Raw genomic sequence first — 16442 nt, 5'->3', positions numbered from 1 at the left:
CAGTTTCAGACTTGCTCGTTTACGAATTGCATCATTGGTAAATGAATCCATTTGTCATTATTCAATTGTTGATTCAATTTGTGTATTATAATCTAAAGAAAATATGTCAATATGTTCCATGCTATTCTAGGTCCATAGATTTGTACTGTTGATAATTCAAAATTTCTTATTTTCAAATTCTTAAATGTGATCGAAACTTTAGTTTCCATCATGCAAGATGATTTTAGAAAGTCACTGAGTTTCATCAAAATTAACTGCCAATTTGTATTACGTCCATAATAATTGTATATTGCTTAATTATTTGAATTCTAGTTATCTGCAGGCTTAGAGTCACTACTTATTCTTTTTGTAAGTTTTTTGTTCCCATTAATATGTATTCGTTTCAGTAAACTAAAACAGTCGTTTTTACACGTGAAAGTAAAGTCTTCTTCGCCACTATCAAAGAGTCAAATTTGCATCTACCTTGACTTGAACTACTCGCCAGTTAAGCCAGTAACGTGCGTGGTTAACCACATTTGCGTATGACGCATGACAATTCACAACAATCGCTTCATTGATATGAGCAACATGTAGAGATGAAACCTGCTATTAATGCTCGAAACAAGAGATTGTTGCAGCTTTTATCTTCTAATACCATATCTTTTCATTCCATGCAATCTGATTGCTAGCTTCCTGATAATGAGAAACAAAACATTTTTCGACTGAAATAGTTTTAATTTCAGTGATGACTTTGAATAACAATTATTACAATATTTGTATAGATATTAACGACAAATATCGTATTTCAGTTATACTTGTTGAGGCAGATGTAATAAAAATTGTTGAACTTATTGGATGTGTCAAATAATTGTTCATTTGTAAAAAAACATAAAAAATTATTTATGCTGCTCGTATGTCCTGTTGTATTTATTGTTTTTTGCGTTCTATCGAAATAGTCACTGTGCAAATCTGGAAAAATACATAGGATAAAAGTAACGAGAAATATTCAAAGCACTGCAAAGGATTAACGATATTTGGAGATTCAGATTTGTTGCATTCCATCCTAGTTCTTATGTGTTAAAAGTTCACAGCTTTGTAGCGTCGGGTTAAACACGAAATGAAATAACGATTGCAGAACATGACACAGCGCTGATTCATTAATCGTAACATAGGTGCCAACGCAGCCGTGTGTTCTAAAGAATAATCTGAAAGTAAATCTCAGCACGCGTGGTTAGTTACAGCAATATACTGAATGGGCATTCTGCCAAGATTTACCCTATCATTGGTCAGCTAGATCAAAGAGGGATAAAATATTAAGTAATGAGGTGAAAAGAAGCATGCTTTCTATCTAATCATTGTACATAGATCAAACTTCAGCTTCTATCTAGACCATAGGCTAAAGTTCCTGTTTTTACGTAAGTACTTTTTAGAAAAAATAGCAAATTATAAAAGTAGAGTATGCTAGCGAAGAAATTGTGACGCGATGAAGTAGATGTGAGTAGGGGAAATTGTGTAAAAAATAAAATCAAAATAACATTGTCGTTAGGAAACAGAACATTAATCTTATGGAAAGTCAAAGTACAAAATAAATTACCTAACGAACTAATATTTCATCATTTGTAGGAAGTAATGAACTGTTTGTAAAGATAGCAATTGAGAAAATGTAAGAAAGACCGTCGTGTACCTTGCACGTAATTTTTTATAAAACAAGTTAATTAATTAATGCAATTTTGGCATGCTTCCAATCAAACTTCCGCAATCTATCTTAATTTCTTCGTTTTGATGCGAGGAACAGATTAGACTTTCAATGACTTCAGCTTTAGTTTTCACAATGTTTTTTTCAATTTTCTCTGGATTGAACTTTGACCTATGCATGGTTTTCTATCTGAACTATTTTCAATCTATAAATGCAACTGTATACAGCTTTGATTTAACAATTTTTCTATTGATGGAGTTTTGCGGTACAAAATCCTATTGTGAATAAAAAAGTTTTTTTTCGAAAACCACTTTTTTAGGAATATTCTTGTTACGGTCCTTTTTTATTACCTATTTCATCCGCAGGATAGACACTATTAGTTTCCTTTATTAAACTGTAATACTTCGCTTGAAATATTCACATTCATGGGCAACTGATAGACTGGGCAGGGAATTCAAATTGAATGTTCTAATAACATAGTGACCGAGCTGCTTTCGTTTTAGAATAATATCTTAAAAACGTATCTATGTATGCTAAACTAACAATCGGCGGATTTTGTAATTTTATAGATATATTGAAGGGCAAAAATAGAGTAAAGTGTCTTAATACATTTTATTGTACCTTTTACCGTGCAACACACATAAAATTTATAAAATCCAAGACATTTGTAGGAAATGGATCATGGATTTTTAAAGCTTTATAAAATTAAACCATAAGAGATACAGCAAAATGTATTAAGACTTATTTGCTCTATTTCATAACATAATAAATCATCATTATTAATAATATAATGAAAAACTGTAAAGTTTTGGTAAAGGAAGGTTGCCGAATCTGGACTTGCGCAGCGCCTAGGTTCGATCACCAGTGTATCTTGTAATGTGTAAACAATATGCGCTGTATAATAAGCAGTACATATGTGTTGCTTACGTACTAAGTTAATTAATGCAATAATCACTATCATACAGCGCCAGTTCAAATTTAAGTAAACAAAGGCAGTCTGCTTTAACAACTTATAATCTAATATTTTAGCATTCGACTGTGAACTTTCTGGTTTGTCTAAAGTAAGTAGCATGACTTCAACTATTTATGTAGACAGTATATCTATTAAGGTACAATTTACTGCATTCATTTTGAAATTTTTGCCTAAAATTAAGATTAGATCAAATATTTTAAAGTATTTGATTGGTATATGTTACAATGGTAGAATGTTATAAAAGCAATATCATCTTGAAAAGCAAAAGAAAACATTCTGAGTGATTTTGTACCGTATGTGAAGAAATCAAGGAAGGAAATATAATAAAGTACACAAAAGGTGGCACTTGGGTTCATACACTATGTGTAGGAGTAGATATGGAATTAAAAAAATATTATTGCTTAAATTATTGACTTTTACTACGAGATTTTGTAAATTAGGTATGCTGACATTTATGTACTGTATTTTGTAAACTTGTTGTTAAGAAAGCTTAATCATTTTTACACTTTAATCCAGTGATTTAATGTACGAAACCATAGTTCCATCCTAGGAAATCCATTGCTTTGAGTGGACTGATGTCATAATTATAAAAAACTACTTGTCTAACTTTTTATATTATATTTTGGAGAAAATCAATTATTGTATTATCTTGAAGGCATACGTAGCAACATTTTTTCCGGCTATTTCTTAAATATTCGACATACTTTTATTACCAGCCTGTAGTAAAAAGTGTTTTAGTGGTCTAAATTCAGCAGCCTTTCCCTATATTCTACAGGGTGATATTGAAATATGAAATAGTTAAAAATGTTATATCTATACATAACGAAGTAACGTAGATCCATGGAGTTTCTTCTATTAAGTTTGTATGCGTTGTAACTGTTTATTAGTGCATAGTTTTGGGGAATAACAATTATGTTGCAATTGTTGACGTCAGCATCCACATTACGGGCAGAGAGTAATCTGATTAGGTTATTCTAAATCTGTAAATAGATTAGAATGACCACTATATTTACCCAACTTACTTAAATCCCAGTGACTTTTCTTTGAGGTTACTTAAAAGACAAAGTGTACAAGAACAATCCAAAAACAAAGGTAAAGTTGCAAGAAGCAGTAATTAGCACTTCAAAATTAGTAAAACGACTTCTTCTAAACAAAATTTTTAAGTCATTCAAAAAAAATTTGAATTTTGTTTCTTGAACAAAACCAACCATTTTGAAAATTTATATTATTACAAGTAACAAATATCTACTATTTAATAAATATAGTGAACCCTCGTTCATTTGAACCGATGAAGGGACAAGGTAGTTAGGATAGTCGAGTTGTTTGGTTAATAGACGTCCACCAGCTACTCCACCATATTTCCTTATTAGTTCGGATAATCGAGGTTTCGATGTTCGATAAACGGAGATCCGCTGGTATCCCCATCATTTTTTTGTCAGACTGTCGATATGTACACAGGCCGATTGCACACATCAGTGACTTATACAAGACTCAGAATACGCGTTCGGATAACTGAGACTCCGCTCAACCCCAATCCAGATAACAATCATCTAAAGGCTCATCTAAAAGTCGTATAAAAGAGGTTAGACCTCAAGTCATCTAGATAGTACAAGAATTCCAAATAAACGAGGTTCCACTGTAACCAGCAGTTGTGCTTTCACATGTCTCTGAATTTTACTTCAACTTTTACTTCCTTCACGCACCAATAAACACCCTATACTATAAAAGAAGCACGTTTAAGCAATTTTACACTCGTCCAATAATTCAGTCACGTGTGTATTCGTCATTAGGATTAAACCTCTATCCAGCTTTCAGATAAACTGCCAGCCAACGTCAGGGGACAATTAAAGACACGCGGTTCGCGGGGATGATGGGTATGGCTAGGACGCGACTCGATTGACAGCAACCTCTTCTGGTATATTGGCTGGAGGGGGTGAAATAGGTTTAGTGGGGGCGAGCGAGGCGCTCCGTATCGTAGAGCAACCCCATCCCGAGTTGGGGTGAACCGGCAGGGGAGGGGGATCCTCGTGCGCTTACGATATACTGAGAATCCCACGAACTCGGAACTTCAGTCTTGACGCGGCAAGCGCTACGTTCGTAGCACGTTTTGTGCAGTGAGTCATGAGTGAAAAACGTGGTATGTGCACGCGTAAACCGCAGGTACCCCTTCTGGTAGTGACTACTTTGTTAGTTGGCGTGCGACCGGAGTTAGTCGGTGAGTAGAAACGTTTGTTTTGCGACCTGTGCGAGAGGATCGCGGTGTGTTGATCGCTGTTAACACGGGTTACAAGCGTTGCGTCGATCTGGACTTAGAGTATCCTTTGGAGCAGGTCTTTGTAAAATTCTTGTTGTTATTGATGGATGTCAACTGCGGAGGAAACATGCGTTTATTATGCTCTCGTTAACCCCATAAAAGGGGGTAGCGCAATGCTTTTAAAAAGTAGTTCGTGAAGTTCGGAGAAATGTTTATCAGTATTTATGAGGTCCTGTCGAGTGTAAATGGGAATTAATATTTATAGATACGGGTGTAATTTGTTGTATAACATTTGATGATTAGATGAATAGAGATGAATAGAGCGTCAGCATTTACACATTTCATCTTCATGTACGTGTGCTTCGAATTTGACGTTTGAAAAATTATTCCCTTGATGATCTAAAGTAATTGGTAGGTATTATTACCTGTTACGCTACTGCAGTCTGACTAACGCGGTGAATGTAAAATTTGTCTGTATCTTCGTTTACATATGTTACAAATATTATTGTCATTTTCATTAACATTTCTTGAGAACATAATAATTCTTTGCAAATAAATTCGTGAGACACATTTTTCATTTCAAATTTATATTTCTTAGAATTCCGTACATATGAATTTTAAAAATATATTAGCATATCATGTATTAATTAACGATACATGTCAACATAACGAAACATGTCGATTGTATCTTTTGTTTCTGCATCTGGCACATCTTCTTCGCAAGTGTATTTTTAAGATTCACTAATTCCGGTTTTTGTTCGCGAGTAGTTTACTTTCATTTGGATATCTTTTACTTGAAAATCTGAAAGTGAGCAGAATGGTAGAAGTTAGTTAATAAATACTTGGGATAAGACTGAAGCAAAAAGCTGTTCAGAAATTCGTTTTCTTAACTCTTCCTCTGCGAGTGTTAAATATTATATTTCAATTTTCTTTGCTCTGCAAACAACTTGTGATAATCCAGAGGACTTAGTGGCCTCAGAATAAAAAATTTTCATTCCCTTTTGTAGGAGTAATAAAATCAACGTAGCTAATTATTTCTGTTATAAATAAGGAACACATAGGAACGTTGCTTTGATATTAGGTATTATGCGAAAAAGTATAACGAGCATCGTGCGCGCTTCAGCAATTATGAACGTGAGCAAATGATAATTTAAAAAATTAGAAAAATTAAATTTGTGATTCAAGTTTTTGTTACGTTTACGTACATTATAATTGAAATCATTTTTAAACAGAAATTGAAAATAGAACTACTTGATGATATTGACACATGTGTCTTAAAACAAAGTTAAATTTCTGCTTATTTTGACAAAATATGTTTAATGAAAAGACTTTGCTCAGACATATTTTTCAAGTCAAGTTTATTATCTTTTGATTATAAATTTGTTGAGTTACTTATTAAACTTTATACTTACAGAAAACATTATACAAGTGCCTACATATTGTATACAATACAGTAAAAAAATATATTTAAAAAAAGTACCATTTTGAGCCACTTTCATAATTGTTGACACGTATCATTCTTATCAGTGCCAAGCCATGTTGCTTTTTTTGCTTGATATTTCAGAGACTATTGAGTGTGCAGATTTTTATGTTAGGCTGTCGGCAATTTTGTTATTCGTTATCATACAACTTCGAATATCGTACAACACGGCTTGGTTCGGTCACGTGTTTGTTCGAAACTTTATTTTCTTTATTCAGCGTAATCAAGTTTGATCTGTTGTGCGAAATTTGACATGTGTTACCGTCTGTGCAATAAAGTTCTAATTTCGCAAATATTGCTGCGTCACGTAGTTCTCTTCAGTTTGGTAAAATAAAAAGCGACCAGGCGGAGGGAGCGTAACGTTGAAATATCGGGAAAAGAAATTTGTATTTTTCACGTTCGAAGCTAGTTTTGCTAGTCGCAATATATTTCAAAATCGATTCGAGATCATTTTTATTGAGAACTTTCAGTTGTGCTGTGTTTTTATATGGTACTATAATTGATTTATCGGATACTATAATAGAAAAACAACATCGTAAATGTATTTTTATAACTTTTTCCTCAAAGCGCGCGGTGGGTCAAACTCGATTACTAATCAACAAAAATTGACAGGTAGCCATCTCTCATTCAGATGTACTAATTCCGTTAATCTCTCTTCTCTCTTGCGACGTATTCGTATTGGAGCAGTAGATTGTTTTTCTCGAGTCACGTGCCATTATTTAAATTTACTTTAAATATTGAATCGAAAAGTTGGCGCGCGTTATTGAATGTTACGTATTATTGTCTGAAGCTGAATCCATTAAACTCGGAAATACGATAGCTCCTCGTGAACGTATCAAACTGTTAAATTGCTAACACTGGTGACGGGATTAAATCCGTAATCCTATATGGAAAAAAAAAAAAGTCGTCGCGATTACAGGACATGATGATAAAGCGGTTTTGTAGCGACGCGTCGCGATGGTAAATGACATTCTTACGCGTCCTCGAAAAATAGTGCCGAGTAGAATTTCCCTCGTTATGATTGAAAATTACTTGGCCCCAATGGGCTTATCAAGAGGGGTCGGGAAACCAATTTGTTTGTTCAGGATCAGTGTTTGACCGAACGCATTTATTACGCAGCCAGAATAAATGACTCCTTATAATCAACGTCTGAATTAATTACTTGCTCTGTACGAGACACGGACAATGACACAGTTAAGAAGACAGAAGTATTGTATTTGCACTGAATTGATCATAAATTCGAAATAAATTCTGTCACAGTTTAATTAACTTAATTGTTTAGGGAGTTGTACACTTTGTATACAATTTTCCTCATCGTAACTTATTTCTGTGGGATACTGCATGCTGTTTTCGCTTGTGATCGTATGGTTTCTATAAAAAATTAGAACTATACATTTTTAGGGTGACATTATCTCGAGATATATCAGAAATATAAGAGAAAGGAATAAGACCGTTATCCTGTGGCAGTTCTTTTCTTAATTCAACAAGTGAACTTTGTATCCCGAATTTATAACTTCCTTTAAAAGTAAATTGCATTTGTGTAAAAAGTTGGTCTTCGGACATTAACGTTTTACCTGTCTTGGGGCTCCAGTGTCTTGCAAAATTTCTGTGTGAGAAAACGTCTTGCCTGTCGCCCTTAAATTTATTACTCATTCGGGTATCGTTGCACGTGGTTGGATCAAAATGAAATACAGACGTTATATTAATAGTCTTCTTTTACTCAATAAATTATTAAATAAAGCCAAGTACTAGACGGGATATAAAAAATATTATTGGACGGGATATAAAAAATTCGAAATACGATTCATCGAAGCAAGTAGATATAGAATTAAAAAATCTAAACCATGCAGAATTTTTGGGCAACTCATAAAAGTTCAGTCCACATCAAACGATTAGCGTCCTCTCTCAATTTAATTAAAAAAAAATTGAAATCGATATCTGCAGTAGTTTCAGAGAAAACAGCTGGTAACATTTTATTTCGTTCATTCTGTGTTTTTACAATATGCACAGCAGCGTAATAAAATAAACCACCCAAAACGAAACTCTATCTTACTAGGAAATATCTTATAATAAATAACATTTGCATAAGTAGCACAAACACAGAAAAATATAATATACTTTGCTATAATGCTACTGAGTAATATTATACATGAAATGCAAATTTGAAACAGACAAATGTAATCTATTTATTAGTTTGTTTCAAAATAAAAATGTCTCCTTTAATTAGAGAGATCCAGCTTCTAATTTATTTTTATCTTGTGCATTTTGAAATATTGCAAAGGGAATTGGTTAAAATAAATGAAGCTGAAGGTGTAGAATTCTACAAGTTCCAACAAATTCCCCGTCATTTTTTCATCAACCTAGTTCAGGAATTAAACTGAACAGATCTGAAAAATGAGTACCCATGTATTTCGAACTTGTTGCACTAGTAACTACTGTTAATTTGTAACTGCAGATTATAGATATGTCACAAAATGAAAAATTACTTCAGCTTTTTATACTACAAGTATCAATACTGATAGTACAATACTCAAATTCGTTTTGCTCAAACAACTGTCGTTGTTGGCAAAAGTGTTACCTCTTCGATTCATGTATGAATTATTATTATTATTATCATATGTGAGATACATTATAAAAAAATAAATTTAGTCCCATATAGAATTCTCACCAAAAAATAGCACATTTCACCCAGAAATATTATTTGAAATACCTACTTAAGTAGCTAGTGTATCTCTTAAAAGTCTGTAGGTTGAAATGAAATTAACAAGGGACGTTACTTTAGCGTTATTTCCCGATCTTGATGACACTTCATATGCGAATAGAGCATCGAAAAATGTTATAAATGTATTTTTTTAGCTATTGGCATTCATGTTCAGGGGGTAAAAACTACTCTCAAAATAGGGATGGAAAATACATTTTCGTAAATATCTCTTTCGTTTACGTCATCTTGCTTATAAAAAACTATTGCATTTGCACATTTACCATTTCTTCTACCTGTATTAGTTTTCGAGATATTTGCGAAAATGTATTTTTCACCCCATCTTTGGGGGTGGTTTTTACCCCCTAGACATGAATATCAGCAGCTAAAAAAATATTTGTCTAATATTTTTTGATGTTCTAATGTATACGAAGTTTCATTAAAATTGGAAGATGGCACTAAAGTGACATTCCTTGCGAGTAAAAGGAGAGAGGGCAGGAGTTCTCGAGATTTTTATGGAACGAGATGCCAGATCGACTGGAAAGCAGTAGTAGATTAACGAGCAAGGGTTATAGCTAATGTCTTCTCCACGACTGCATAATTTCATCGGAATGAAGTGCACAAGATGGTCGGGCGGGCCACGAGTATCATCTAAATCCTTTGGCCATAAAATTGATCAAATTCTGAGATACGGTGTACCGGCAAACACTTTGAATCCAATAAAGAGGATTAAGTGTACTGAGCTGTAAACACGGCGTGATTGAATTCTACGGGTGACGAAGAAACGTTCCCCCTTTTTTCATTGCCCTCTTTCTCCCTCTTTTGTTTTTGCCCTTTCATTTGATTTCTCTTTCGCCCTAACTCCCTCTGGCTCTGCCCTTTCGCGGATATTTGTATCCCTTTTCTATCGTTTGATTGCAAATAATAACGCGTGACTTCTGCAGCGACTATTTCGGAGATAGTTGTGTCCCTTTTGTTCGCAGCGGAAAGCCAACCATGTGGTCTTAACGATCGATGCCAGTTTGCGCCCGTTTTGCAGTATATTGAATTGTTTCTCTGTGGTAACAAACATTCGTTGACGCATTAAGTAATATTTTTTCCATATTATATGTTCTTTTATTTTGTATTTTGCATGAGTTGAATTATTTTAATGAATTGTATACAACTCGACTGTTTAATATTTTTAAACTCTTCTTCATTGTTCCCCTTAAACCGTTTCGTGATAAGCATTTTAACGGTGACTTTTCATTCGGAGTAAAATAGTATTCAATGGAAATGATGAAAAAGTTGCGATCAATTCGAGGGAGTTGTTTGTGTCATTGGTACTAGGTAAAACTGATTTAAAGAAAGTTGAGATTGTAAACCGATTTATCAAGGTTTCCTTTCTAGAAGAGCTCTGCATTCTTTGCACGATTTCGAGCTTTCAACTGATGGTAAACTGCGACGATAGTTCCCAGTACAAGGAGACTGCTCTGTCCTTTAGTTTATCCCTATCCACGCCTATCATCGGCTATTATGAGAATTCTGTTAGCTGGAAAGTTTCAAAGTGGCAATTCCCAAACGTACAATTATTTGCCGCGATGGCTACTAATGTATCTGCTTCGCTGAAATTCATTTGTGGAAATTCGAATCGAGTTATACAGAACTCATTTATCTTGTTGTTCGAAACAAAAGTTTTAATTATCGGTACACGTGGATCACTGTTTAAACCATGATATTTTCTGATTAAGCATTGTTGAACACGTAGATATTAATTAGATAAGTACTTAACTTCATTTATTTAGTCATATATGTTCGATTATCTCCTGACTATTTTAAGTAGAAAATAAAATTAGAAAATATTCTGAAAATATGAATTCTCACTAGAATAAATTCATCAAAAGTTTCCACTAGAAAAGTTAGAGTCATCTGTCATTCATAGATTTCTTTAAAAAAGACATTAAAAAATTCTATAAAAATCTTGTACACAGTTAGTCAAAAGTGTATTGTGAAAGTTTGAAGCTTTATTTAAAAGTAAAATTACTCAGCACGCCCTGAAGAATTTTTAACGAATACATGTCGATGAAGTCGTTAATAAATGTCGACAACAACATAACTTCGTTTGTCAGTGACTATATTTGGCTGTCAAGAAGCCAGAAATCGCAGCTAACAATACTTTCACCCAGAAACGAGTCTCGTATATGCGTTGAGTCTTGCATGAGTTATGTACTCGGACTCATTGCTTGATTACGATTTCGCAAAGATAATACGAAGTATGGCCACGCAAGATTTGTATATCCGCAAGTTCTCGCAGTAACCAGCAGTGATATCGATCCCAGGTTAAGAGACCTCTGCACGCGATCGAATTCTGTAACGGGATTCGCTGTCAAATTCAGTCTTCCCTATCAATTCGTACCTGATACGCTATGTTAGCATTTTGACCCATTGTGATTGGACAGAAATCATTTGAAGTAAAAATGAAAAACAATATCGGGGATAATTGTACGAGTTTCACTATTTTCTTTATCAAGATAACGTGGCAGAAGCAATTTCATCCTCCGACAACACTGAATAAATCGTCTCAAGAGTTTCTTATTTTAGTTAACTGCTCGAAATAAGATAGCAGGTGCTCTTGACTTTGAAGAACTGTATTTAATATAGTCCGTTGCTGAGACTGTAATAGTTTTAAACGTCTGTGTTTTATGCTTCTTGCTTTTCTTTGTAAAATGTGCAAAAATCTGAGATGAATTATTTTTTCTCATGTCATGATATGTTTCTTTGATAACCAGCGTTCGTAGTGAATGATGATCGTGAATTTATCTGTTGTTATTCAATTTAGTGCACGTGGTACTAACGTATTTATAGTCATCTGGGTTTTTAGTGGTCAGGTGCAAAACGGAAGGTAACAAAGATGTTTCTTCTGAAATTTCAGACGTTTTCAACGCATGCGTACAAAGCAGGACGCCCATCTGTTTAGTCTACGATAAACACTGTGGATTATGTAACAGTTCTCTGATTCGATAATTCTATAGTCATATTTGAAAACAAAGATGCAAAATAGCCAGTCGGCAAACAATTTCATAATTATCAATTCAATTCGTTATTTTCCACAATTAACCTATGCTTCTTTTATGATGTACAGAAGAGAAATTAATTTTGTGGAAATAAAGGGGCAGGAAATTATTTCAGAAATTTCTATCACTATGAAGTCATGTATAGCGATCCTACCTTTAAATAAGGCCACTTTTGATTAACTTCTTCATTTACTCCGCCATTCTCTTGTTTCAAGAAATATCTTTTAGAGCACTGTACCAACGATCAGTATTGAAAAGAAATTATTAAATTTAATCGAAATTAGGAATTCTATAAACAATAATTATTACAAATAATTTTTAAACTAGGTTTCTCATATCTGTAAATTACAGATTATGGTCCATGAGATTTAATTGATAAGTTCAGTCAAATGATTTTGGGTAAAACAGTTTAACAGAAAGAAATGGTTAAACAAACCAGGTCGTGAAACGTTACGACCAAATATCGAAATCATAGAGCAGCTAGTATTTCAATAAATTGGATAAAGATCCACCGAAATTTGGACTATGTGTTTGTACCTCAGCCATTTTATTTCCATTAGATATCGAAAAATTCATAATACATATTTTCGAGCCACAAGATCCCAACAATGAAATTGTTTGTATTTCTTTTGCATTCAGCATCAGGCACTGTTCCAAATATTTAATTCGAAATAACGTGCTTTCACCAGAAAGAATTCTGCTTTTAAAGACAATACTCGTATACTCTGTTCATTAAGAGTTTTAGGTTTCAAATAATCATCGTTTTGGTAACAGGTTACAGTTAATCAGATTTAAAACTTCATGACAGAGAGAAAAGGAGTGGCAAGGAGAGAGAAAGGGGTAGAGGACGAGAGTGAGTGTTTATTATTGACTTCTTTTTGCTAGAGGTTATTTCTGTTACAATAATGCGGGCCGAACTGCAAAAACCAAATGAATAATTCTTATCAACATTTTAACCGTGTTTTTATTTATCGTAATATCGCTTTACTGCCGCATGAACAGATTAATTACATAACAAATGCAAGCGAAGAGATTCTGATTCGACGTTGCCTGCCGTCGGAAATTTTTCACATTTTCCGAATAAACGTGGCAATTGCTACTGACGAACGCTTCTCCATAAAATTTTCCTACTTCACTGTATGAAAGCTTTTTTGTATTGAGAGAAACGTGTTGATATAGAAAAATTTAATATTAATTACCAGTAGCATTTCGGACAGTCTACAATAGTTTCTGACAAGTACCTTTACAAATGTTCATCGATTCAGGTATCTGTTATCTCTCACTGAAAAGAATGACTATCACTTTTATACACTTTCTCTGTTTACGGTTAATATAGTGAATAATTGAAAGTCTGGATAATAGTGATTGTGGATAACCGAAGTCCTGTTACATTAATTTATTTTATGCTTCAGAAGATTCCAATTATTACAAACAGACAAATACTCTTACAACGAGCAATTTATTTTTTACTTATATACTTCTTGTTTGAATCGATGTATGAGGAATTTTTTAAATATTCATGGATTTCACGTAACGAATTTGCGTTGAAAGTCATAAAAATGGAACTAAATGTGTAAAAGGATGATGTAGAAAACTTGAACTGGAGCGACAGATGTACTGGAATGGAACATATAATGGATAATATTTAGTTAAGCAAACATCGACGATCTGTCCTCTGAAAGGATGAAGATGAAATTTCCGATAATCAGAGGTACAGAAGACAGAATAAACAACGTGCATGTAATTCGTGTTTTACGGCAAATAAGTCCAGCATTGACTGATTCACGCATGTGCTCAGTGAACGGAGATCAATTCATACATGAAATGCGGATCCTTGTGTGACTGGTATAAAATATATGCCAGTGGTATTAAAGCCTCAATTTTACAGGTTTATATACTCACCACAGAATGCATATGTATATCTCAATGGAGACTGATCAGGAGCGCGAGAGGGCAGCTGATAGGTAATCGATAGGACAATTGTTTGCGTTGGGAATACATCTTTAAATGAAATCTGTAATGCGGATAGAGAACAATTGTCGTCTGTTCTTTTAAGCAAGTTTTGAAGTATTCCAAATATTCCAAATATTCTAAATAAAATTGAATAAAACCTAAAAGGTGAAATCTCAATGAAATGAAAAATGTATTTAACAAATACGTACAATAAGAGGCAACAATGGGTAAATAATTGAGACGTGTACAGTTATCTGAGTAAAATAGAATCTTAGAAGTAAAATAGAATGTAAAGTATCTAAGGATCGCCATCTCTAAACGATGCAGTGTCGTAAGAAATTGCAAAAGTAAAGGAAGTATTCGATGTAAGAAAATGTGTGTAAGATAAAGTGATACTCTATGCGCGATAAAATAAGATGAGCATAAATTTATCGGAGAATTTACATGAGGAGACTAAATCCTAAAAGGTGCGATGGCCAGCGATAAATTTCTACGAATTCTTTGAAAAAGTTTTGATTTATTTTAAAAGAGAGTTAGCTAATTTAAGAGATTTATGTATTGTTCCTTTGTTGCAAAGTTCTTCAATGGTTGACAAGCTATCATTTACGCTCCTTGCATTGGAAAGTAGAAAAAAAAGGATGGAGTTTCGCTTCAAAAGCTTCGCAGAAATCTGCATGATCAAATTTGCATTTATTCGCGGTTTAATCCAACGTCTGTTCTTATAACTATAACTATTTTACGTTATTTTCGTGCTAATTGGTTTTGAAATTTCAGCGTTGATTCATCTGTCCTTCGCAAGACGAAGGCAACGTTATTGAAAACTTTATTCAGACAGTTTCTGATTTACATAAAATTATTCGTTGTTCGTAACATTTCTGTTAATTTGTTGGCTTGTTACAAAGCATGAAATCGGAACGTATGAAATCATATTTAGTTTCAAATAGTTCATTTTCATTAGTACTATGTTAGGTTAGAAACATACACTATATAAAGATGTTATTATCGTGAAAGGAATAAGAGCCTGTGTGAGAATTATATACATATATGTATATAAATTCGTGCTGTATTTTCCTTTATTTATGCATCAAAAACAGCTATAAATTCTTGTTCCTATTTCTGTCGAACTACAACATTTCCACGGAGGAAAAAGGAAGAAGCGAGGTGACAGGAACTTCGATAGTACATTTTATTTGTTACTTTATACCTCTGTTTATCAATCGTCCATACTTTAATTGTAGTTCTCACTCGTAACAGTTAACTACCCTATGTTAACGTCTGCAGCTCAAGCTTTGATAGCCACCATTTGAATTCCCATTAAGGAACTTTTGTAGTCTCTCCTTTCAGACCATTGTGATAGTAAAAGATGAACTTCGAAGTAGAAGTTATGGCGGGGAGGGGGGGTGAGTTAAGGGAGGTAATCGTGCTAAACATCTGCCAATATATGTAACCAGTTTATCGATTAAGCGATTGGCCTAATCTCTACTGTCCGCACTGATTACGTGTAGAAACTAAAGCAATCACGAAGCCATCATTTTCTTCCTAATTATTGGTTAGTTATATACTTCCTGTAGAATGTTTCCGATGTGTCTATTTATCGGAAGTTCCAGTCGATTGCATCCAGTGATATTATTTTCAAAGAAACCCCTTTTATAAATTAATGTCATTTTCTATAGAGTTTCCTTTGTTACACCAATTTCTTTTATAATCTCTCTCCCATTAACAATATTTCGATGTGTAAATTAGGTTGTTATTCCTGTGTAGGTAAGTTGGTTAGAGCGCCAAAGGTGGAACCGATACTTAAGCTCGTCATCTAACTTGTCACAATTATTAAATAGTCTCTGGTGTATATTCTACTTAAAATCTCGAGGAAGATCGTAACTTGGTGTTGACGTATCGAAAGAATTTGGTGCTCATTCACTAGAGTTAGACTTCCAAACTTCAGAATTGTTTGTCGTGTAATTTTTGTCTCGCGAGGTCCTGCGTTTCTCTGTAACAGTAAAAAGATTTCTTGTTTAACAAGAGAAGCTTTCCTGTTACAATATTAGTTAATAATTCAATATTAGTTATTCCTTATGTTTGTTAGAACTATCATTAAGTGAAGCCCTTTGGAACGCAATTCATGTTTGGCAATACAGAATAGATCATCGGCCGATAGGACCATCGTGATAGGATATCTATTGATAGGATCATCGTCATATGTCACAAAGGTCCTATTCTTGTCACATACATAGATAAATACATACATATCCTATGACTCTGCTTGTCAATTACATGTTCTCGCTTCACTAAATGAAGGAATGATCACGTTTACTTATTGTCGGTGCAGTATATGCGAGGAACTCGGTTAATTCAGGAG

At 33.8% G+C, this 16442-nt stretch overlaps 1 protein-coding gene across 1 annotated transcript in view; it reads left to right on the top strand.

The window, feature by feature from the left end:
- The first annotated feature begins 4769 nt into the window (after window positions 1-4769).
- Window positions 4770-16442, top strand: part of LOC143184553 (neurotrimin) — a 185201-nt gene continuing 173528 nt past the window's right edge. The window contains exon 1 of the mRNA XM_076386872.1: window positions 4770-4863. Within this exon, the coding sequence (XP_076242987.1) occupies window positions 4770-4863 (94 nt within the window). The remainder of the gene's footprint in view (window positions 4864-16442) is intronic.

The sequence above is a fragment of the Calliopsis andreniformis genome, chromosome 10 (assembly GCF_051401765.1).
Source record: "Calliopsis andreniformis isolate RMS-2024a chromosome 10, iyCalAndr_principal, whole genome shotgun sequence".
NCBI classification, from domain to species: domain Eukaryota; kingdom Metazoa; phylum Arthropoda; class Insecta; order Hymenoptera; family Andrenidae; genus Calliopsis; species Calliopsis andreniformis.
The sequence above is the reverse complement of the archived record's forward strand: the minus strand, read 5'-3'. Positions and strand labels throughout refer to the sequence as shown.